This window comes from Stegodyphus dumicola, chromosome 4, assembly GCF_044657685.1.
Source record: "Stegodyphus dumicola isolate Sdum_Otavi_A_Nest chromosome 4, ASM4465768v1".
Classification (NCBI taxonomy): domain Eukaryota; kingdom Metazoa; phylum Arthropoda; class Arachnida; order Araneae; family Eresidae; genus Stegodyphus; species Stegodyphus dumicola.
The window spans coordinates 262,305,788-262,332,750 of record NC_140771.1 but is presented as its reverse complement, the minus strand read 5'-3'; the positions used below and the strand labels follow the sequence as shown (position 1 = coordinate 262,332,750).

General features: G+C 33.0%; 1 protein-coding gene across 1 annotated transcript in view; it reads left to right on the top strand.

Moving 5' to 3' along the window:
• Window positions 1-26,963, top strand: part of LOC146997878 (uncharacterized) — a 110,493-nt gene that overhangs the window by 12,471 nt on the left and 71,059 nt on the right. The window contains exons 9-11 of the mRNA XM_085816242.1: window positions 1,663-1,769; window positions 13,619-13,927; window positions 14,071-14,268. Coding sequence (XP_085672368.1) covers window positions 1,663-1,752 — 90 coding nt within the window. The 3' untranslated portion in view covers window positions 1,753-1,769; window positions 13,619-13,927; window positions 14,071-14,268. The remainder of the gene's footprint in view (window positions 1-1,662; window positions 1,770-13,618; window positions 13,928-14,070; window positions 14,269-26,963) is intronic.

The following is a 26,963-nucleotide window of genomic DNA, read 5'->3' as shown; positions in this document are numbered from 1 at the left end:
TTACATGCACATATACAAGGCAGCACTTAAATTGTGCCAGAGCCTGCCTCCTGTACTTCTTAGTTTTGGGGATAAATCATAATTCTAGACGGAGTGCACTGGAACCCTAAATAATAAGGGTCCGGCACTTCTTGTATGCAGATAAAGAACAATTTCAGTAGAAATCTGATCTCGAAAATTTTATTTGTAGCAAAAGAATATTAAAAATCGCTTATTAATTTTAATTTAGCTCTGTACATTTTATTTAATTCTAATCATTTAATTACTTTACTCTTTTATTATTTTAATGAATTATAATAATTAATCATTAATTAATTGAACAATAATTATTAATTAAATAACAATAGGAATAATTATTGTTAATATTAATTAAAAATTATTAATACTTATTTAATAATTTATTAATCTGGTAATAATTAACTTTAATTTTTTAATTATTAATGATTTTTAAGGGCCTTTATATTTATTTATTTACTTTTGTTCCTCTTTCCTGATGGCCTTGCATAGGGCTTCGGCACATCTAATTTTAGAAATTAAGCCCTGATACAAAGTGTTTTTACATTAAGGTTTGAATTAATTGCATACTAGCCTATAATGCTATATTAGGTAATACTAAGTTACTTGCATCATCATTACACAATAGAGTAGATTCTTCAGGCATATTCATATAATATTATGTATGACATATATAGTGATAAAATCCCCATTTATGTCTTCCCGCGGCGTCCACGAAAGGTCAGGAAATGTCCAGACTAGTGGCATTTTCCGACGAACTGCATACATTACGCATGCCAATGAATTTTTCTCTTCTGGAAAGCATGCCTTTCAGTCAATTTTCACAGTCTCAGGGAGGGGGGCTTTTCTATGTTTTGCCTAGGGCCCCATAACACCCGAGAAGAGCCCTGGCAACTCTTATAATAAAACATATGTAAGTCCCATTGCATAATTCTCCAAATAATCACTGCTGCGATAGTATTTGACCTACTTTGTAAAAAGGCTTTCATCGATTTCTACTATTTTGTTGGGCCTTCTGATTTTACTGAAAGCTTTGTTTAGTATTCCTGCAAGCAACTGTCCCAATCTATTAACATTTTGTCAACCGTCTGTTTAAGAAATAGAATGCAGTCACTAATGGATTTCTAGAGCTAATTTTGTAAAACAAAAGGGGGCTCATCGAAAATTATGCTTACATCAAATGAAAGCACAGATATTATAACGTCATCCTTATCTGTACTTGGTGTTAAATTATGCTGCTTGGCAACAGTGTTATGTTTGAAGGGATAATATGTGATTACGTTAGGCTGAGCTGTTACATTATAAGGCAATAATAATTTGCATGTTAAAATAAAGTGCCATTAAATAGTGGGAAAAATTACAGCTTGTCAATGAATTGCCATCTAATTTTAATTTTCCATGCCATGGAAAGGATTGGCACTCTGGATAATTGGAGAGCTGTCCTGCATTTAAAAAAACCTTCCCGAGTCTTATTTATTGCATATTGCCAAATTTTTGTGGCATTAAATCAATTAATACATTGTTCTTTATGCTTATATATATGTTTTTAGTGTTCTAGTGTTAAATTTTTTAATGTTCCTGAATGCAACTTTTTGCTTGAACTTCATGTTAAAAGATTTTATTTCTAATTTAAAAATTTTATTACAGCGCCGACCCTGGACGAGGTCGATGTCCAAGTCCCAGGGTCCGGTGACAAGGTCCCAAGCGAAACGTCAGGGCCCTGGGACTAGGTTTTAAAAGAACCTCATTCTCATGTAAGCTTCATTTAATTTATGCATTTTATTTTATGTGTTGGGGTTGCATTAGTACTGAAGGCGTAATGAGTACGTTTCCTCAAGCACAGAATTAAAGAATCATAAGTCAAAAGATTAACTACGAAATATTTATTTTAATAAAATAGGATAATTCTGCTTAACTTAAGCATAACAAAAAGTAATAATCTTCACAGACATTAAAACACTGAAGTATTGAAAAGAATAACTTACAGAGAATCATCATCAGTACTAAATATCATCAGGCTTACCTATATTATGCAATAAGAAAAATAAACAGGAATATACTTTGCCATCGTACCTGAAAGAGAAGAAAGTACTACTGGATTAGACCTTTGGCCAGGTACAAGTAGCTAGGGTGAAAATCAAATATACTGCATTGCACACGAGCTTTACTTTCTCTCGCCAATATATACCTTGGCGCACGTTCGTTTCATATGCCTTTCGAGTTTCATTATGCAAAATACCTAAATTTATGCTAACATTGCCCCTGTTTTGCTAATGAAACTCATACCAATTGTAATTCATTCCTGCAAAACTGAAATTTAGCTTTAGGAATTGGTTTAGTCATAATATCAGCAACCATTTCCTCTGCTGAAAGATAAGCAAGTTTCACTATTCCTTTGTTATTCAAGTCGCGTATATGACGAACTTTTGTATCAATATGTTTTGTGCGTGAACTGAATTTTTCAGATTCTACAAGTCTTATAGTAGACTGATTATCTTCAAATACCTTTATCGGTAGAGTTTGGGGTAGATTGAAATCTTCTGTTAATTTTAATAGCCATAATAGTTCTTGCGTAGCTTGCGATAGTGCAACATATTCAGCTTCTGTTGAGGATAAAGAAACACAAGTTTGTTTTCTTGAAAACCATGAAATACAGTTCCTTCCTAATAAAATAACACTTCCTGATGTAGATTTTCTATCTTCAATATCTTGTCCCCAATCAGCATCTGAATAAACTGTAATATTAGGTTCTTCACTCGACGAAATTTGAAAGGATAGGTTCTTTGTCATGTTTAAGTATCTAATGATTCTTTTAACAGCATTCCAGTCCTTTTGACGTGGATTATTACACCTTCTGCTGAGTATGTGAGTCGAAGCTGTGATATCTGGTCTTGTGATAGACGATATATACAAAAGACTTCCAATAGCTTGGCGAAATTTATCATTTGAAGTTAGGAGATTTTCTTCCTTGTTTAGGTTATAATAGTTCGTTTCCATTGGTGTGCTAGCGTGTTTCGCTTCTTCAAGTTGAAATTGCTTGACAAGTTGATTTATTTTATTTTTCTGTGATAAGAGATAACTTCCATCTTCCTTGCGATTTATTTCCATGCCTAAGAAATATTTAGCTTCACCAAGAATGCGTTATTTGGTAACATTTCTTTAAATCATTAATTGTTTTAAGAATTAGTCCTTCTTCTGTAGAACTTATTAGGATGTCATCAACATACACTATTAAATTAATTCTTTTATCACGAACCACTTTTGTGAAAAGACACGGATCTGCTTTGCTTTGACTGAACCCCAGATTCTTCAGTGTATTTTCAATTTCTGCATTCCAGCACCTAGCTGCTTGTTTGAGACCATAAATCGACTTCTGTAATTTACAAACTTTATGTCTTTCTTCCGGAACCACGAATCCTTCTGGTTGTCCCATATATATTTCTTCATTTAAGTTGCCGTACAAAAAAGCTGTTTTAACATCTAGTTGATGTACCTTGGCATTATTATACGCTGCCCATGCTAAGAAAGCTCTTATCGTAGTGTGTTTCACTACTGGTGAAAAAGTTTCATCATAATCACTGCCGTATTTTTGAGTAAATCCTTTGGCTACTAAGCGTGCTTTGTATTTTATATTTTTACCAGTTTCATCATATTTTGTCTTAAACACCCATTTGCTGCCTACTGCATGTTTTCCTGGTGGTAATTCTGTAAGTTTATAGGTTTCATTTTCTTTAAGAGAATGTATTTCTTCTTGCATAGCCTTGATCCAAGCTTCTTGTTCACGTTTTGGTAAGTTTAGAATTTCTTCAAAGCTTTCTGGATTTTTAATTTTAAGTAAGATTGATTCTTCGTCTTCTGCTTTATAAGAGAATCTTTCCGGTGGGACCCCTTTGGTCTGCTAGAAACCCTTCTTTCTAAATTTTTTTCACATTTAATTAACTCTTCGGAACTTTTTGAATCTTCTGTAAAATCATCGCCAAGAGATGTTTCTTCATTATTTTCTTCATCATCTTGCGAGTTATTGAACTGAATTAATTCTAAATCTTCAGCATTATTTTCTGCAAGTTTGTCAGGTAAAGACGCGTTTTCTGAAAATTTAACGGTTCTACTTACTATTATTTTTCTTCCACCTACATAAATCCTGTATCCCTTACTTCGTAAATCGTATCCTACGAATATTCCTTCTTCAGCTCTGTTGTCGAATTTACGCCGTTTTTGTTTGTTCACATAGTAAAATGCTGTACAGCCAAATACTCGTAAGTGACTTAAGTTTGGTTTTCTACCATTCCACAATTCATATGGTGTTCTATCTGTGGCTTTAGTTGGTAACCTATTTTGAAGATATGCAGCAGTAGCTGCTGCTTCAGCCCAGAATCCTTTCAGTAATTTAGAGTTTATTAGCATAGCTTTAGTCATTTCTATTAAAGAGCGATTTTTCCTTTCTGCGACGCCGTTCTGTGCCGGACAATAAGGAACCGAAGTTTGGTGAAAAATGCCGAGTTTCTTTAAATAATTTTCAGTACTTTCGTTACAGTATTCTGTTCCGTTGTCGGATCTGAGAACCTTTATTTTCTTTCTAAATTTATTTGTTGTCGATGCAACATACTGTTTAAGTTTCTCGAATACTTCATCTTTTGAAGTAATAAAATAAATTTGAGTATAACGCGAATAGTCATCAATGAAAGTTACAAAATATCTTTTTCCTCCTAAGCTGTTGACTTCAATTGGCCCACACACATCTGTGTGCACTAAATCCAGTGGATTTTTAGATCTAAAACTAGTTTTGGGATAAGGTGTTTCAGTTAGCTTCGCTTTTACACAAGTAGAACATTCCACACTATGAGTGCATTTGCCAAGTTTAATGCCGTCTGCCAAATCATTTTTCTCAAGTGTTTTTATGGCATCTATATTTCTGTGGCCTAATCTTTGATGCCATTTTAGTATACAGTTCGTATTTGAACATGAAACATTATTAGCTAAGTATGCTTTCTCATCAATAGGGTTTACAGTCAATTTATATAAACCTTGCTGAGCGTTGCCGTCGGCTACGAGTATATTGTTACGCTTTATGTAACACTTATTACTATCAAATGTAACAATGCAACCTTTATTGGTAACAGATTGAACAGAAAGTAAATTACTATCTAAACCTGGTACATACAATACATTTTCCAATTTTAGAGTCATTTAACTGAGAGAAAAATTTTTTATCACTTGTCATATGAGTTGAGGCTCCTGAGTCGATAACCCATTCTTGCGTTTGCGTGTTTTCATGTTTATTTTCCACTTTTAGAACTTGATTAAACTGAATCTGTGTATTTTCAGTTTCTATACTTTTAAGATACTTATTTTCTTTAAGTTTTGTTATGTTTTCTACACTTTGCGTATTTGCTATTTGGCATGCATTACTTTTATAATTTTGAGAATAATTTCTTATTTTACTATTATTTACATCTGTTTTCGGGGAAGTTCTAGCGTTGCATTTTAAATGAAAACAGTCACTTATCGTATGATTATTTCTCTTACAATAAGTACAAAATTGTGTAACATACTTTGGTTTATTTTCGCTTTTACTTTTTAAAGCAACTGAATCGTACTTTTGAACTTTCTTAGTTTCCACACGTCTACAATACTCATCTATTAGTTTGTTTTTAACATATTCTAGCGACAATTCAGCTTCCGATTTACTTTCTATTGCAGTTATTAAGGAGTTGTATGAATTTGGTAAAGAACATAGTAGTATTGCTGTTAAGTTATTTTCTTTAATTTCTTCACCTATACTACGCAGCTTTTCAGCCAATTCTAGTACTCCTTTGATATGTTCCTGCATTTTAGAACTTTCATTATATCTAATGGAATATAGTTTTCTAAGAAGAAATAACTTATTTGTTAAATTTACACGTTCATGGACACATTTTAACTTCTGCCAAACTTCTTTTGCAGATTTACTATGTAAAACATGGATAATTTGCGAATCCGAAATGTTTAGACACATTAAAGCTTTAGCTTTACGATCATTCTTTAACCAAATATCAGTATCAGTTTCCGGTTTTTCTTCGAATACAACATCATCTAAACCTTCTTTTATTAGAAGTTGTTTTATTTTAAATTTCCATACTGAATAATTTTCATCTGTTAATTTTTCTATCCAAATTGATTCTTTTAGAATAGACATTATTACTTGTTACAATTATTCTTATAAACTTTGTAACTAGTATTTTCAACAAAGAGTTTTAACACTTTATGCCCCTGGAATCTTACAACATTACAAAATTTCAATTTCTCAGTCTCATAATCACTTGTTGGTTGTGCATTAGCACTGAAGGCGTAATGAGTACGTTTCCTCAAGCACAGAATTAAAGAATCATAAGTCAAAAGATTAACTACGAAATATTTATTTTAATAAAATAGGATAATTCTGCTTAACTTAAGCATAACAAAAAGTAATAATCTTCACAGACATTAAAACACTGAAGTATTGAAAAGAATAACTTACAGAGAATCATCATCAGTACTAAATATCATCAGGCTTACCTATATTATGCAATAAGAAAAATAAACAGGAATATACTTTGCCATCGTACCTGAAAGAGAAGAAAGTACTACTGGATTAGACCTTTAGCCAGGTACAAGTAGCTAGGGTGAAAATCAAATATACTGCATTGCACACGAGCTTTACTTTCTCTCGCCAATATATACCTTGGCGCACGTTCGTTTCGTATGCCTTTCGAGTTTCATTATGCAAAATACCTAAATTTATGCTAACATTATGCAATTTTTTCATTATTGCTAAATGGTAATAAACAGTGAATAATTAGGTATATTTGTGACTATTTATTTCTATTTTTTATATCATGTTATGTAGGTAAAATTAACTATAAAGAATGTAAAGAAGTAAAACTAATCGTAATGAAGGATGTCACTTCTGACCTTTATTTAAGTTTTGAAATGGTAATCTATATGGAGCTGTCATAAGGCAATAACTGCCATTTTTCTAATAGTTCAATTTTTAAGCTTCTTGAGCATAGTTAGAGGAACCTGTTAGTAAAAGCAGTGCATCTAACACATTCTAAAGATTTTTAACATGGATTCAAGTTAGGTGAATTGGATGACCACTTCCTGTGAGCAGTGTTTTTATGTTTGAGGTACTCATTCAGAAATTTTGGTTTATGCGGACATTCATAATTATCCATAAGAATAAATACTGGACAAACTGCTGTAGCATGCAGTCTTGCAGTGGGTTCAATAAAATCTCAGTGCAATGGAACTGATATACTGCACTTCTTGTGCAGATCACACTGCAAGATGTTAAAAGAAAATACGTCCTTCATTATTTACGTTGCTATTACAGGCACAGTGTCGAGTTCCATTCTTCTGAGCACTGTGACACTCACAGGGACAAAATCTCATGATACTGAGGAATACAGTTGTTTGGTTGGATGTTCGATATTACTCTTAATGTTACTAACTCTTAGAAAATAACAGGTAGAAAGACTTACCTTTTAATCGATCTTCTTTCTTCTCCAAAGGCATATCCGGGAGTATTTTTCTTAAGTACATCTGTACACTACTCACAGAATCTGTACACTACTCACAGAGAGGCTTCTAAGATAATAAGATATTTAATTTACAATTACAGAATAAAATATATATATAACACAAAGATAAGGATTACATGTTTCAGTCTGTTCGCTTCTTATTATCATCGCACACTAAAACAAGATCTCCTATTTTCAGAGGTTGTGAAGCTTTTGTATGTTCATAATTTTTAACTGTTCGAGATATTCGATTCGAAATCTTTTACGTAGATCTTGTAAAAGTTTTTGTCGATAAATAAGCCTTTTGTTTAAAGATTTCGCATCTATATTATCCAGATCAGGAACTCCAATTTGTCGAATCTCATGGAGAAACATGGAAGGTGGGATCGGAGATAAATCTTAAACATCTTCCAAGACATACGTCAATGGACGATTATTCATTATTGCTTCACAGTCACACAAAATTGTTATCATTTCTTCATAATTCAGAGATGATCATCCTAAAACTTTGTGAAGTATTCTTTTCAGGACTCCTATTAATCGCTCCCACCATCCTCCCCACCAGGGAGCTGATGGCGGAAGAAATTTCCATGTGATCCTGTGGATACTAGCTTGTTCTAAGATTTTTCCCAATTTAAGCTTTTGAATAATCTATCACTTCCTTTTAAATTTGTTCCGTTGTCGGAATAGACGGTGTGGGGTCTTCCATGTCTAGCAATGAAACGTCTCAGCGCTTGCAGAAAACTTTCAGTTGATAGCGAGAAAATCGATTCCAAATGTACTGCGTGAAAAACAGCACAGGTAAAAATCACTATCCATGATTTTTGATTTCCCTTCAATATCAAAGGTCCAGTCAAGTCAACACCTACAATCTCAAAGACTGCTGCTTCTCTTACTTGATCTTCAGGGAGAGGAGCACTGGGTGTTTTCGAAGAACTAGTATCGAACCTCTGACATACAACACAGCTTCTTATGACTTTCTTGACAGTCTTTCGTGCTTTCAAAATCCAATATTGTTCTCGTAAAGTGGATATTAAAAATTGTACTCCTGCAAGATTGTTCATTTCATGTTTAGCTCTAATTAATTTTACTACAATAGGATGATCTGAAGGAAGAATAATAGGAAATCGAAAATTTTCTGTCTTATCTCTTCTCAGAATTCTGGTTTTAACCCTAAGGATTGCGTTAGAATCAATCATTGGTTGAAGCACACGTAATCTTTTGTCATCTGATCCAGAAAATGATTCACTCTGCACTGATCTCAAAAGAGTTAATTCAGCTCCTTTAATTTCTTCCGCTGTAATTGTTCCAAAAGTTCTTTCATTAGGACTTAGTCTGACATTTTTAAAAAAATGGAAGTTCCAAGATATTATCTTTAGAATGGTATTGTATGAAGAAATCTTATCAAAATTAACTTCAGTCATAGCATTCGAATTAATTGCCGAAATTATTGTCTTCTTTCTTTCAGCATTTATATAATGTCAAAATTCAGTACAATTTCAGAGGTAGGCCATTTTTCAGGATCATTTCTCAACCAATCGGGACCCTCCCACCATTTCGATTTGACTAAGGTTTCCGGACTGCATCCTCGGGAAGGGAGGTCCGCTGGATTTAGCATTCCAGGAATATAATTCCAGTCGTTTGGATTAGTTAGAGTATGGATTTCTTTCACTCTGTTGTGAACGAAAACGGCCCAGTTTTCATTCTTTTTTATCCAAAATAATGCATCCATAGAATCACTCCAATAATAAATAGGCAAGCTTTCTAGTCTCAAATTTTCCTTAACATGAAGTGCCAGTCTAGCACCAATCGTACAAGCTAAGAGCTCTAGTCGAGGTATGGAAATCAGCTTGATAGGTGCCACTCTGGATCGAGCTGAGATGAGCTGACGTGTGACGGAATTTTCATTACAGCTTCGCATAAATATGCATGTGGCATAAGCAGATTTACTCGCGTCACAAAACACGTGTAAAGATAAACCAGAAATTCTTTCGAAGGCAGCAAAAATTCTTCTGGGTACAGCTATTTTTTCCAAATTGTGCAATTTATTTTTCCAACTTTCGAATTTGTCAGAAATGCTTTTAGGTAAATTGTTACCCCATGAAATCTTCTGTTTCCAGCATTCTTGAAGCATTAGCTTAGGAAACAGAGTAACAGGAGCTGTAAATCCAATCGGGTCAAAAATCCTGTGTACTATTGACAATATATTCCTTTTGCTGACAGGCTGTTTCTCAGAACTATCTTTAAAGTCACAGGACAAAGTGTCATTTGATAAATTCCATTTCAACCCCAGAACTGATACGGTTTTATCGGAGTCTTCATTGCAAGAATTTCCTTTTAAAGTTTCACCGCTAGGTTCATTGTAACACCATCCCCTTAAATCAAATTTAGCAGTCGACATAATTTCCTTCGACACATTAATGAAAGTGTTTAGTTCTTCAATAGTATCAACGCTGGCCACACAATTGTCGACATACATTGATTCACTTAATTTCTTAGCTACCTCTTGTTGATGTTCAGGAACATTCTCGAGATGATAATTCAGTGTGGCGGCGAGAAAAAAAAAGGACTGGTATTAACACCAAACACAACGCGCTTATGTCGATATATTTTCAATTTTTCAGAATCTCCTTCTTCCCACCAGAGAAATCTAAGAAAGTCTCTATCTCGAGGACAGACACCTATTTGCAAAAAGGCCTTACGTATATCTGAGATAACCCTGTATTTACCTAGGCGAAATCTGTTTAAAATACTTGGTATTAATTCCAAATAATTTGGGCCCTTTTCTAAACAATCATTTAAGGACATACCATTCCTTTCCTTCGCTGAGGCATCGAACACAGGTCTAATCTTTGTGGTTAAACTTTCCTTAATTACAGCCCTATGTGGTAGGTAATGACAATTTTCGGTTTTCTTATCTTCAACAGATTCTATAATACCTTCTTCAGCCCATTCGTAAAAAATATTTTCATACTCTTTCAGACAGTTTTTTGACTGAAGAGTTTTGGCGCAGGATTTTAACCTTTTCTCTGCTAATAATCTGTTGTCAGGTAAAACCTCATGCCCTTCTATCCAAGGAAGAGAGACCTGATATCTACCGTCACTATCTCTCTTTAATGACTGACGAAAATATGTTTTAGCGATTTCATTAATTTCCTTTCTTGTATGGGTTGTAGCAGGATCCGTTATTCCTAATGAGTCAAGTCACCATAAATCCGAAATTTTAGCATCATTAACATGAAGTGGCAATACAGTTTTCATTCTGTCAGAGAACTCACGCTTTTCAGTTTTCCCCATCATTGTCCATCCTAATCTAGTGTGTACACATGATAACCCACATTTTAGTTGTCTAACCTTCCCTGTTAGAAGCTTTCTCTCCTGTTAGAAGCCGTTAGAAGCTTTCTTCTGTTAGAAGCTTTTCTGCAGATGTGGCAGCCCTGTTAGAAGCTGCCACATCTGCACCTAAAAGAACATGAATTTCTAAAGGTGATTTTTCATACATCAAATCCACAGATTTATTCTGCATGTCAGTTAAATAAATTCCATGTTTTCGCAGTTCAGTAAGATATGTATCTCTACGAATTTGAGGAATGTCAGTACATATTTTATCCTGATCCCAAACCTGAAAATTACAGTGATAATCACGTTTAAGACTACTCAATCTAATTAAATATTTACTATGAGTTTCTTTCTTTTCAATAACTCCGAACAAACCATGGATTAATTGTTCTTTACCACTGGTTTTATAATTCATTATACTAACTGCATACTGCGAAATGTAGGATTGCCTGGAACCACTATCTATTAAAATTCTCACATATTTTTCGATTCCATCCCAAGTTTTACTACTAAATTTACTAACTGCATGCAAGATTTATTTGTCAGAACACAGTATTTTTTTATTATTTTCATCCCTGATAATGTCTGTAGAATTATTTATGTGAGAGTTACACATTATTGACAAATGAGCTTTACCGCATATGGAACATTTAACTTTGGTCTTCCGGAAGCGACCAAATCTGCAGGCAGTGTTTTAAGCAAAATAGGTGTTAATAAAGCTCCACATGTTTCTGAGGTCATATTTAATGATTTAAGACATCAAATATGTTTTTGTATGTAATTGAATAACTTACAGAAATTTTAAATGTCATTAGAATCCTTTAGAGGTCTTATTTTCAGTAATTTATCTATATGGGAGTTTATCAGTACATCTTTATTTCCAAATCTTTCTGTGAGGAGTTTAACTGAAGTTTCGTAATTTTCTTCAGTTAAATCGAAACCGTCAATGGTGTTATAAGCAGTACCTCCCAAAAAGGATTTCAAATAATTAAATTTGCTTATAGCGTCAAGTGTTTTATTTGGTGTATGGCTGATGAAAAAGTGTTCCAAAATGTCAGCCATTCGCAGCTCTCGTCATAAAACTTTGGAATCGTAAGTTTAGGAAGCTTCACATTATGATTTTCGATTTTAACGTTTTCTATACTTTCACTTAACTGTTCAGTGCTTCTTAACACACTAAATTTTTGTTGTTCTATATTAATTTCTTTCAATTTTTTGTTAGCTTTTTATTTAAATGTAGTTATTCTTTCATGATATTCGTCAACACCATTTAATTCCTGGTCTAGATCCTTTATGTCTATTAATTTTTCTATAGCGGCATCTATTTGTTTTAACTCATTCAATTTTTCATTTAAGAGTTCTAAGGAAATTTCTAGTTCCTCTGCATTCACTTCTGTTTTTGATAATTCAGTTTCGATTCGGCCAATTAATTTTGTAACAGCAGCTCTTATGTGGCCGCGTTTCCTTTTCAGTGTATCGATGAATTTCGTCATTGTTTAATATATATTCAATAATTCAACAAGTATAAACAATTCACTTTCATCCTGGCAGGGATGCCAAAAAATGTATAATTCTTAGAAAATAAAAGGTAAAAGACTTACCTTTTAATCGATCTTCTTTCTTCTCCAAAGGCATATCCGGGAGTGTTTTTCGTAAGTACATCTGTACACTACTCACAGAAAGAGAGGCTTCTAAGATAATAAGATATTTAATTTACAATAACAGAATAAAATATATATATAACACAAAGATAAGGATTACGTGTTTCACTCAAACATCCATCACGAGTTCTCAAAGTTCAACTAAAAAGTTCTGATTTAGTTTTTGCTGCTCGCATGCGCAAATCACTTGGTTGTCGGTGAGAGTTTCAACACTAACAGAGGCTGTTTGAAGTCTTTAACGTGAATTTGCAATATTTTTTACAATAATTCCAAATTCGTCATAGTTTAAAGTGTTGGCTTTATTTTCTGTTTAACACAATAAGTGAAGTAGATGAAAATAATTCATTCATGTCATGTTCATTTTTGCTGCTGGCTTATTTTTAATGATCAGCAAACTAATGCTTTTAGATAAATGTGAAAACAATTGCATTGAGAAAATTATTTCTGTACACTGATAAATGTACAGAAGTACAGCAAAGTTTATAAATTAGTGGATGAGTGTTGATCAGTATTTAATATCTGATAACTGAAACACGGTCAGAAAATTGCACGACGCAAAATGGCTAAAATTTTGAATTTTTATTTTAGATGCCAAGAAAAGAACAAAGTATATTTGATGTGTTGTAACACATAAGATTGCAAACTGTGTGAATGTGAACACATAAGATTGCAAACTAAATGAGGTACTATACGAAGTCAAGAAATAATGGTGGGGGCCTTGTGATGATCATTTGATTTCATTGCAAAAATGTTTATTGATCATAGATTGTTTCAGTTTTACCGAGGGCCTCAATAATTTTGTTAGCATGACTGCTGCTACAGTAATATAATACATCTTAAGTACGAAGTTGATGGCTTAAAATTAGTTCATGTTGATTGGTCATTGATTGTTTCAGTTTTATCAAGGGCCTCAATAATTTTGTTAGCGTGACTGCTGGTACAGTAATATAGTACATCTTAACTACCAAGTTTCTAGTTTAAAATTAGTTCATTTCTAGGACATAAGTAAATATAATGTGATGTAAAAACTAGCATCTGAATTAAAGATATCAATTTTTTATATAGGCACTTGACAAAATCAGGTGTGGAAGTCTCATTCCAAACAAGGAGGATAGAACATTGACCATCACTGACACCGGTATTAGTATGACCAAAGGCAACTGTAAACAACTTAGGGAGGACTGTCAAATTTGGTACCAAAGCATTTATGGAAGCACTGCAGGCTGGTGCTGATATCTCTATGATTGGACAGTTTGGCATAGGTTTCTACTCTGCTCAGTTGCAGACATCAGTGTCTGTAACATCAGAGTATAACGAGGATGATAACTTGGGATTCATCAGCTGGTGGATCTCTCATTTTTCGACCTGACCATGGTAAGTTATTTAGTGGCAAATTGCAGTATTAATTATAATATGTTAAGTTTATAGTTTAAAATTAATTCATTGGAAGATATAAATAAATATAATGTGATGTAAAAACTAGCATCTGAATTAAAGATATCAATTTTTTTATATAGGCACTTCGCAAAATCAGGTATGAAAGTGTGACAGATCTTAGCAAATTGGACGGCTGTAAAAATCTGTACATTAAAATCATCCTGAACAAAGAGGATAGAACCTTGACCATCATTGACACTGGTATTGGTATGACCAATGTAGATCTGGTAAACTTGGTGATTTGGTAAACAACAGATCTCCCAGTTTTTAATTTTTTAGTAAGGAAAATATTTTCCTATTATAAAATTGCAAGAAATTGTACCCTGAAAAGAGCACTAAACTCTATTTAATTATTCCTTTCCACACACCAAATGATGCACAATTTTTTATGAACAAAAGTGCTAATTGTGCAAATTGACAACCATAGTGATAACTCAATGATACATTTCAAAATGTAGAATTTATTCATCATTGGTTTTTATTCACATTGAACATTTGTACATATAGTTAGCTACTTATCCATTTTTAATCCTTTTAGGTGCATTCTTATCAAAAATTATAAATACCTGCGTAAATTGGTTCATGAAATGTATGAACAAAATAAATAATAATGCTTAATTAAGCATGAACAAAAGTAAGAAATTATCACATGATGGCAGTAAATTGGTGAAGCTCAGCTCAGTTTTACTGTTGTTACAGTAAGCACCACAGATGTTAACAAGTATTTTACATGGAAGTTGGGAATCCTTTGGATCCAAAGGGGCCCACAGAAGACATTTCTCCACTATCCAGCAGGAATGGATTAGATTCTGCAATCATTAGTATTATTATTGAGGAAAATTTTGGAAGTTCCTATGAAATCCAGACTGAGAAGGAAATTAATACAGGCAATAATTCTGCTCTCTAAAAATTAAGCTTTTGCTATTTTTACCCAATAAAAGATGTTAGTATTGAGGATTCCCTCCCAATTCTATTCCAAATGCTTGTAACAGTCATTAGTTTATCCTGAATTTTAGAGATCTGTCTGTTTGTCCTGTGTATGATTATGTGATGTGCTCAGTTAAAAAAAAAAAAAAAAAAAAATAGAATCTCTTTAAATAACTAGAACAGATAATTCTCATTCACATGCAGGGAGGTAAAAAAACACAAAACATGAACTTTATGGTATGTATTAATAAGAATAAAATGCCTTATAAGAATATTGCATTTCATTAGTCCTGAAACTACAGCCACAATGAATTCATGCAGTGGCTTACACTTGTTTTAAATATTTATATTTACTTTCCTAAACAGGCCTACAAAATGTTAAAGAAATAAATGATTCATTTTCAACACATATAATATTGCTTATTTCTGTCGCACACTGCTTATTGTTATAAATAATAAAAGATTTTTTTAAATTGTATAATTTATTAAAGATATAATTTAAATGTCTGGGCATTGGTGGATGCATTTTACGTTTAAGAAAAATGTATAAATAAAAGACTAATTAGTTGCATATATTTTAGCTAAAATTGCACTTTTGAGTATGCTCTGGCATGAGGTTCATTTTTTCTATCCATTGAAAATTATTTTTCAAGAATTGTATTCTTTCTTCATTCTGTTTCGCAACTTATTTTACATGTTGCGTAAGTGTTTACATGTTGGGCAACTTGTTTAAGTGCACAGAATGTGGAGGAATTTTGCTAACATGTGTGTAATTCTATATATGCAGTTCTATAAATGAGCACATAGAACTTTTATTTGGATATTTAACCTGGAAGAATTTTTGAGTTGTGCAGTTATTTTTAGGTCTTCATTAGGAAAATTTTCTATTTTCATACTGTTATTCATATTTGTATGTTCATATTGTTGCGTGGGTATGGGTTCGTTAGGAATTGAATACACAAGTCCGATGAAAATTGAATAAGATTTATTATTATCACAAAAAAATGCTTAATTTTCCTCAGATATTCATTCAGTATAACAATATCTCACAGTAGTTATCTTTTTAACTACTCAAATGTTTTAGAGAACATAATTCAAAACAACTAAAGAAAGCTAATCCACGAATTTGCTACAGTCAACAAGAGCAGTTTACTAAACAAACTCTTAAAGCAACAACAAACAAACTAAAATCACCATGAAATGAGAGGTTTTCCTCCTTTTTATAAGATTTTCAATCACACGCGAGAACTTTCTGGAACTTTCAAAATCAAAAAGAGCTATTTATTTATTAAATGTTAAATGCACATGCTCTTGTATTTTTAATTTTCTGGCTTAGCTTTCCTTTAATACTCATCACGTGCTACACTGCACGAGGAATAAAACAATTTAATTTATAATTCAACTAACATTAGCTATTTAAATACCAAATCCATAACACTATATATTGTATTATTCATTTAAGAAACTTTTGCATTTTGTATATCCATAGTGTTTGTTAGGAAAATTTAAGTTTTTTAATTTGGAGGCAGTAAAAGATACCCAAACAATTATGCCTCCACCATTCGGCAACAAAAGTATCTTTGTTGAATCTAAATGTATTAAATATTGAGGAATTTGTAGATATTGCATAATGCATACCATTTTGAATTTATTTTGCTGCAGCATCATACAGGTTATGGTACATTACAAAGTGCAAGACCTGGATTTGTCATAACTTCGAGCATTCTAGATTTGAGATTTTTCTCAATATTACATCATCAGTTTAAATCTGATAAGATGATGTGTATGAATTATAAAACTGAAAATATGAAATAGTGATTTATGAAATAATCTAAAAATTTGTGACCTAAAGATGATTAATTAATTCATTAATATGACCTTAAGAGCACAAAAAGACGCTTTATTAAATTAAATTTTTTTTGCATGTTTTGCATAAAAATACAAGTGATATAAAAACATAATGAAAGGAAATATAAAAAAAATCTGAAATCTTACAGATTTTACATTATAGCCCAAAAGGCATTTTTTTAATGTTTTGTGTGTTGCCTTTACACACATTTATTAAATATCATGTTCTCCACACTTGAATCAGAAATGTTAGTTCGGCAGCAAATATCACAAAATAATTTTAAAATGATCATATCTTCAGAATTTCGGACATACAGTCTCGCACACTGGAGATAGATTTTTTTTTTTTTTTTTTTCTTCTGTACAATGTTGCTATTGCTCGTTTTGAAATCTTTGACTTTGTTAATCAAAAATTCATTTTCAACAGAAAAGACTTGCCCTTAAACTACATTTAACATGGGACGGTCCTCACACAGTCCTAAATAGGCTTAGTGACCTCGTACATCAGATACGGAAGTTACAAATTTCTAAGCCTAAAATCGTTCATTACGTCAACTACACCTTACTATGGCCACAGAATGAAGTACACATAGTGTATATAATGTAAATAGTACATTAAGAAAGTGATAATATATATAGAAAGAGACTTAAAGAATCTAAAGTTAAAAGTAAATTGGAGTCAAAGCAAGGTTATTTCATATATATATATAAATATATGAAATAAAAGCACAAGGAAATGCCGGAGCAGTGTTGATGCGTAATTATCCTATATTGAACAGGAAGAATTGCCTAGTATGCTACTGTGCTGAGTTCGTAAAGAAAACTTGGCAGTCGAGGCGATTTTAATTCCATTTTTATTTTCAATTGATATTATGTGGCCACAGATCACTTGGCACTCCAGTCGTGCCTTTCCACAGAAGATTTACATCTTTGATACTATTGAGATAGAAAGCAAGCCAGCGAAATTACATCCTAGCAGAGTAGAGAGCAAAGCTGAAGTGCGTAGTTACGCAAGTTGGAAGCACGCAAAGAGAAAAGTTTTGGTTTACAATTTGCTGAAGTGCGTAGTTAGGGGATTGGTCAAGAGGCATCTGCATTAACGGTTACGTAAGATCGCATGATTAATTTGAATTTCACTATAACCTCTTTTATTTTTTATTTCATTTGGAAACTTCATCGCTCTGTCCTAAAAATAGCGCTGCAAGTCTAAACTGCGTCATTCAAATTTTTTGCAAAGTATATAATAAAATAGAATAATAAAACAAATTCCAAATTTGGGCTCTCAGTTTTTAATTTTATTATTGGGTTTTGTTATTTTCATGTTGGGGTGGAAACATATGTTATTCAAAATTTGATGGCTCTAGGTACTGTTGTTTTATCACAATGTGAGAAACATACATACATGTCATTTTCTTTATTATTGTTAGTGATATTTTTTGGATTTAGTGCCATACTATCAATTGGGTTATGCATTAGTTAATTTATGATTGGGATATTGTCATCATAATGGAAAACTTTTATTATATTATCTTCATTTATTACTTCTTCCCAAATTCCATTAATTTGTTTTTTTGGCGGTATCTGAAAGCCTTCAAATTTTCAACTGTCATTATAAGGCTTAAGTAGCTTATGCTATTGGCAGTATATCATGAATGTGGCTACTAAAGACATGTTCTGCTAAAGACTTCTATCCTGTGTTGTCGAAGCCTGAATTATACTAGTTCAGTATTCATCAATTGGGACGTTCTTATCACAGTCAAAAACTTCTGTGATGTCATCTTTACTTATTTTTCTTTGCAATATTTAAAACCGTCAAATTCGTGATACTTATCATGAAGTTTAGTTATCATATATACTATTAGCATTGTATCATGGGAATGGTGATTAAAGAGATGCTGTTCTGCTAAATTTTGTCTTGCTTCTATCACATGCTGACAAAGAGTCCAGTTACTTGTTTACTTACGTCTATTTCCCACACATGATTTATCTTAGCTCCGATCAAATAAATTCTCACATGTACTTTTCTAAGGTTTATCTAGGGTAGGCACTAGCTATTTTGGTACTTACGTATTAATTTAACCACCCACCTTGGTCAGTCTGGTGATAGTTTATAGATGAAATGGTAGAAGTTATTGATCAAGTCTAGATAATGGTTTTCAAGCCATTTTTGGAAATATTCCCAAACTATCAATATTTATATTAAGTTGGTAAACATTAAGTAACATCGGTTCAACTGATAGATAATGTCATTATCAACATATGAAGACATACTTTAGCAATTTAAAATACAAATTTTAATTATTAAATAAGGATTACATGGTACATTAAAAAAGTAAAACACCAAAACACCTGCATTCTTATTCAAAAGGCATTTAAAAGGGAGGGGGATTTTTTCCTCTCTTCTTTAACGTTATGAAGAGGTACTTAAGGCAGGTTCCTGTAATTGTCTGACATTGCTGGAAGGCATGTAATTGACTTTGTCAGTCAGATCGTGCATGGAACTCACCTCGTGTGATTTTATTTGTTTTGAGGCAAAAGCATCACAAAATATATCACACAATGGAGAAGTTTTAGCAGAGAAGTATGAGTCATACTGTGTGTAAATCAAAGTATGATTTTAGGTGCAAGTGTGATTGTTGAAATTAATGAAAGGAAGTTTGAAAAGTGGAAATTTCATTGTGATAAAAGAGCGAATGGACCCTGGATATTTGTTGGCACTAAAAGAGATTTGATTTTCCCCCCTGCCTTCTTTGAATTTATGAACAGAAACATAAAGCAGGTCTGATATTGCTGGAAAGCATGTAATTGTCTTTCAGTCAGTGATAGTGTGGCATTTAAAGACCCTATTTCTGGGGCTCACATAAAGTTGGTTGAGAATTTATGGAGTTCCATTGAAAGAGCTCAGCACAGATCTGGACATTTGTGATTTAATTTCTTTTGAGATGTCTCGGAGATGTGTGTCATGGATTGGAAGAGTTTTTGTGGAAAAGTATGTGTATGAGAATATGATTGGAGCTTCTGGTGTGATTGCTGAAACTGATAAAAGCAAAATTGGAATGTGGGAATTTGATCATGATAAAAGAATGAATAAAATCTGCACGTTTGGAAGCATTGTGAGAAATTCTGGCAATGTTTTTCTCTTTTGAGTTTTCTTAAATGCAAATGGCATCTTTTAGTGTCCAAAAACTTACGTTGCTTCGTTTCTGTTATATTTTGAATAAATTGCTCAATTTCAAAATATTTTTCTTATTAATAACAATATGCAGAATGTGAAAGAAATAAGGTACATTATGCAGTAGACTCCAGAGTATAAGCGCTTCCCACACAAGGTATTTTTTTAACAAGCGTAAAGAAAAAAAAAAAAAAAAACTGTTCACAAAACTGAACGAAATGTTAAATTTGCTAACATCGTGCTTATTTATGGCAAAAATATCCCAGGTCTTCTCAGAACCTTAACCTCGGCCTTCTCGGAACCTTCCCCCTCTGATGAATCAATGATTTCTTACTCACCCTTGCAGTGTCCGCTCCACCGCCCTCTCTCGTTCTTAATCTTACTGACACGTCCACTTCCACCCACTCACCATTGTTAGTTTAAGCTTGATAGTGTTTGAGAACCGGTTGGAGTTAATTTCTTATCTTTTATTGTGTTCAGTGCCTGTGTTTTTTGGTTTTGCTTTTTTCGTTACCGATTTAAAATGTCAGGAAAACGAAAGAAGGTGTTGTTGACGATTGCGCAAAAACTAGAATTAATTACCAAAGTAGCAAACGGCGCTACAATGCAGCAGATGGAATTGGATTACGGAATCATGGAAATAACAGTGCGTGACATTCGAAAGAAAAAGAAAAACTGGTGAACTTTACATCAATGTCGGACGGTGCTTCTGCAAGGAAAAGGCGAAAAACTATGAAGGGTTCTTTCTACTTTTGATGAGCTAGACACGGCGTTGACAAGAGTGATTACCTCATGTTCGAAAAGAGGGTACTCCTGTAAATGGTCCTATCATTGCGGCAAAGGCAAAAACCTTTTTTGAGTTTTTAGGTGTGAAAGGGAATTTTGATGCATCTTCTGGCTGGTTGACTCGTTTTAAGCAGCGACATGGAATTCGAGGGGAGAAACTTAGTGGGTGACCAACAAGCAAACGACCATTTCCACTATGAATTTGAAGAATTTGTTTTAAAAGAAGAGCTATCTTTTGAACAAATTTACAATGCCGACGAATCGGGACTTTTGTGAAAATGTCTTCCCGCTCGCACTTTAGCTTTTGAAAGTGAAATTAAAGTGGCGTGTCATAAAAGCAGCAAGGAAAGGATCACTATCATGTTTTGCAGTAACGTTACCAGTGGACATAAACTTAAACTCTGTTGTCACTGGAAAGTAAAAAAAAAACCGAGATCTTTCAAAGGATAGAAAATTTGCCCGTTGATTACTTTAACCAAAAAAAATAAGGATGGATGAACTGAAACATTTTTCAAGAATGGTTCGATAAAAACTTTGTTCTTCTAGTGTGTAAACATCTTAAATCGAAAAACCTGCCTGAAAAAGCTGTGCTATTGATTGAAAACACCTTCTCACCCAACAACATGCGGGCTAAAGTCTTCTGATGTACAAATTTTTGCAAAGTTTCTTCCCCCAAACTTTACTGCGCTAATCCAACTCTTGGACCAAGGAGTCATTGCAACAATGAAGAGAACATACCGAACCATGCTGGCTAATAACCAAAATTAAAGAAGGTTATGATCTGAAAGTTTCGGAAACACTACACAATCTTGGACAGCATCTACACTATTGCATCTGCATGGGACTCAGAAACTGTTAACCCTCATAAAATTCATGGAGAAAACTCATGCCTAATATTGAAGCCAACAACAACCTAACTCTTTTGAGTTGTGAAGAAGAGAATGAAGATGTAGGCACGCCAACGGCAACTCTTGCCAATATGGTGAAGACAGTTCCGTGTGGTAAGAACGTCGATGCTGAAAACATTAATGAGTGGTTGGAGTGTGATGTCAACGAACCTGGCTTCGAACGCTTGACAAATGACAAAATTGTGAAGAAAGCAAGAGAGACCGAGAATAAAGGACAGCGAAGTGAAGGCGAAGAAGAGCCCACTGTGCAGTTGCGGAAGACTCCCGAAGCAGCTTTGCAAGAAGTCGACGGACACTTGAGCTATTTGGAAGAACAAGACGACGTGAAGTTGGCCGAGAAACTTATGCTATGAAAAATGCAATCTTGGATCAAGAGAAAAGGCTTCCAAAGCAAGAAGCAAAAACAAATGACTGATTTCTTCAAAAAGGTGTAGTTTTACAGTTATGTTTTTGTAATTACATAATACATTACAGTATTAAAACAGTACATAAGTATTAATTTTTCTGTGTATCCTTGATGCCTCTCGTAAGTATACAAAGCACTTTTCTATTTTTATTAACAAAATGCATTTTAGGTTAGTTTTAAGGGATATACTAAAATATTAAGCGTTAGTTAAACATTTCCTGCTGTTTATTTTACATTTTATTGTACATAAAACAATTTTACAACTTTGGAATGACCGTTTTCTCTTTTGCTATACCTGTTTTTATCTTTTTTTGGATTATCCACGAATTTTGTTATCCGCAGCGGCGCGCCACTCAATTTCGCGGATAATCGGGATTGTACTGTATGTGTAAAAAATGAATCATTTGTTTCTTTAAAATTTTGCAGGGGTTTTTAGCCAAAAAAAAAGTAAATACAGTCAAAAGTCGTTAATCCAGACTTGTCGGGACTTCAGCGATTCCGGATTATAGATCATCAGTTTAAATCTCGTAAGATGGCATGCAGAAATTCTAAAATTAAAAATATGAAACCGTAATTTATGAAGTAAAGAACAATTATGATCTAAAGGGTATCAAAATTTACAAAAAAAAAAGCTTAATATTTATTTGTTTACTTTATTAAACACTTCTTTCAATGTAAGTTGTTTTAAGTTGCTTCGTTTTATGTGATAATACTTTCTCTTTAATTCTATAAACAAACACAATTTCTTGTTCAGTTGCAAAGTTCGGCTGTTCAAGTCTCGTAATTGTTGTGCCGAGAATACCGACTAACTTGTCAATCGAAATTTTTTCGTTTTCACTAACCTCTCTGTCACCTTCTTCATCTTTTTATCATTTTTTGCAGCAATTCCACTTTTTGTTTGATGAACAGCGAAACATACTTTCGTTTTATAGATCCTTTGGGAGCTCCAGCATCAGAAATTCTATCTGGCATAATCGAAAGTTCAAGTTTACTTTTATAAAATTGCTCTTACAGTCTGCAAAAAATAATAAGCTGGATCCAATTCAAAGATTAAAGAACAACGCAGTCATCAACATTAACTGAATTAGATAATTAGATAATTTTAGCTTATACCGTCCGTTATACATAAAACGCGCACGTGAAAACGTATTCTGCGCTTGCGCACATGCATATGTGCAGTCGTAAAGGTCTCACACGAGAACGCCTATGCGCATGTGTCAATGCGGCGCATGCGCAGAAAGTTTTTAGCTTTGAGGTCTGGATTATAGATCATTCCGGATTATGGGTGTCCGAATTAACGACTTTTGACTGTATAAATATGCAACTGCATGAATTCACTGTGATTGCAGTTTCATGACTCAAATACAATATTCTTATTAGAAGGTATTTTATTATAATAAATACATGCTATAAAGTTCATGAATTGTGTTTTTTCCCTTCTTCCCTGCATGTGAATGAGAATTATCTGCTCTAGTTATTTAAAGAAATCTTTGAAACTGAGTGCATAATCATACACAGGACAAACAGGCTGATCTCTAAAATTCAGGATAAATCAATGAATGTATAACCAGCATTTGGAGTAGAATTAAGGGGAGAAAATCCTCAGTACTACATCCTTTATTGGGTAAAATTGGCAGAGCTAAATTTTTAGAGGGCGGAATTATTGTCTGTATTAATTTTCTCCTCAGTCTGGATTTCACATTAACTTCCAAAATTTTTCTCAAAACTAATGACGCAGCTCCTAGTCCATTCCTGTTGAATAGTGGAGAAACTAACTTCTTCTGTGGGCTCCTTTTCATCCAAGGATTCTCAATTTTCATGTAAACCACCTGTTAGCATCTGTGGTGTTTACTGTAACAACAGTAAAATTGAGCTGCTCTTCACCAATATACTGGCATCGGTGATAATTTCTTACTTTTGTTCATGCTTAATTAAGCTTTATTATTTTATTTTATGAACCAGTTTACTCAGGTATTTATAATCTTTGATTTTTGATAAGAATGCACCTAAAAGGATTAATACAAGATTAAAAATGGATAAGTAGTGAAATATATGTACAAGTATTCAAAGTTAATAAAAATACGAATTATGATTAAATTCTATATTTTAAAAAACATTGTTGAGTTATCACGAAGGATACAATTTCTTGCACTTTTATACAGAGGATATTGTAAGTAAGGTAGGAAAGCATTAATTTATGAAGGAGTTAGAAAATGAGGCATACAAAATGAATAATGAATGTACACAGCGCTGATGTGGGTAAACTTCTTTGAAGTAAATTATATCGGAACAAAACAAATTAAAGTGCGAATATTAACACATTAAACAGTGCCTGAATCTTCATATAAAAGTCTATAAATAGGCTACTGTAGAATGAGACTATTCAGATCAAATTAAATTTAAATACGAAAAATTTAATATATGTAATAAGAAAAAAAAAATCAGTTGAAATAAAAGGGGAAATCATTCTGAAATCCTCTAAAAATGGGGGAATGAAATTTGTAAAATTCAAATTGGAAAGTAATGAACAGAAAGTAATGCAAGTTAATGGAAAGTAATGCCAATGGAAAGCAATTTCCATTAACATCAGCAGTACAACTGAAACTTGGAACTAGTTCTTATGCTGCCATGCATCTGTTATAAAATACCTCTTACAAGCTCTTTAGAGAGTCGCCAAAGGCCATGACAAAAGTGATAGTTCGCTAACAGAATTTCCCAGGAAAGATCACAGAAATAAGGTAGGAAGCGAGGACACTTTATCCATCAACGTCCACAACACAGAAACCATCCACTACATAGAAAACAATGGTGAGAACTGGAAGCAGGTGGCACATGTGGCTGCATCTGCTGATCGGAAAGGAGAAGATAATCATGGGGCAGAAGGGGCCAGAACAATGCTGATATGTTCAGCTGATGAATCAGAAGCATTATAGTGGCGAATCAGGAAAGTTGAAGTCACACGAATTTTGTCAGTAGGTCCATGCTATGAGAAAATTAATTTCTCACTGCAAGTTTGTCATTAAAAGTGGGAATTAATGCAAACATGTGGAAATATATTCGTAATTAATTTATCTAACTTAATGAGCTAAGGTCTTCAGGTGGAGAGGTAAAGTGTGATATTTTTTGGGGAGGAAATTCCATCAGTCATGAAGTCGTAATTTCTTGATCCAAAGTGTTGTTAGCTGGAAAAACGTTTGGCTTGGACTGATTTTCGAGAAAGTTGGCAAAAAGCTGTGCTTTTTCTTAATCAGTGCAAGCAGTATTATTGTTTCTGACTGGCTGCGAGTAATCAACTTAAATCGTCCTACATAGTTATAAAAGGAACTGTCATCTAAGTTAAGCTGATGGACTTCACATTGCCGCTGTTAGAATCTGTGCTCGCTGATAAGAGACTTAATTTTTTTATTTTTGACTTTCGCATAAGGATCCCAGGTGCGATTGAAGTTTTTACACAGGTGATTCTGTTGATCAAATTTTATGGTGGTGGTAGAGTTATCCACAAAAAGTATGAGGATTTTTAGTGAGACAATGAATTTAAAAAATTATGAGAATTTTTAGTAAGACAATGAATTTTGAAGTCGGTATCATACTTTGAACTGAGTTTAGTGATATTAGGAGGTGATGTGCAGGCAAGGAGACTTAGAAGCCCAGATCTTAGAATAGTATCTGGAAATCTATGTATGGAATGTACAAGGTCCGTTTTTCATAGAGTGACGAAAAAGAGGAGCATTTTAATGATCGCAGTAAAACTGTGCTTAGATGCACCAATATAGTGACATCAGTGATAATATATTTTCCTCATTTGTATTATTTTGCAAAAATGTCTGCTACCATTATGGGCTTTGTTTTTATATCTTATTTATTTATTTTATGCTTTCTGGGAAATTTTTGTGATATGAGACTTCTCAGATTTAATATTACAATAATTAGAACCTGATATGAGTAACTTTAATGTCCTTTAAATTATTTTCATCTAAGCTGGGATCTGGAAACATACACTAAAGTAAAAACGCTTATTCACTAAAGCAAGCATAAAAGAGTTCAGCACCACAGTTAATTTTATTTCTTTATTCGTAATGTGATATATAGAAGGTCATCTGTTGATTTAAAGAAGTGAAATATGAGTTTCTCTTAAAAGAAATTTCTCTGCTGAAAATGCAGCTATGAAATGAGTTGTTTAATTTCTAACTTAATCTGGACCTCGCCATTGTTACTGAGATTTTCCAGGTACTTTTTTTTCTCAATTTTGTACTAAAATTGGATGAAATTATATATGTCTCAAATGAAGAATTTTAAAGTAAAGAAAAATTAAGTTAAAGAATGAGAGGGGCATTCTAAAATACAGTTTTGAAAAATAAAAATCATAATGTAAAATTAAATTCAGTAGGTAGGCAAGCATATAATAAAAAGGACGTGTAAATTTTATTATTATCCTCAGTATTGTAACATGAATGCCATTTCACATGAAGAACAAAATATTTTAACACTAGTATATGTGTCTGTCACAACTCTATTATTATATGATATATATACAAACAGTTAAAACTGGATTAACCAATAAGCAAAATAAGCATGTTTTTAGGGCAACAAGGAAATGGTCATTGGGAACAAAAGGTCGTTAGAAACCCGAGGAATGGATGTGCCACAAAAACATTTTATGCCAGTTTTATTGTGGAATGATGTATCTAAACCAAGACCAAGAAAAGAGAAATGGGGGGGGCAGAAGTAAATGTATATGAGGCTTAGTCTTAATCTGGCTCTACATATTTTATATATACAGCATGTATATATAAAATAATAATAATCTTCATAATATGCACATGAAAATGTAAATTTTAAAATTTAATTTAATTGAATATTTTTATTTTATAAGGCAAATGGATAAATTTAAGAAAAAAAATTGAAAATTATTTTGAGTTTTCTTTC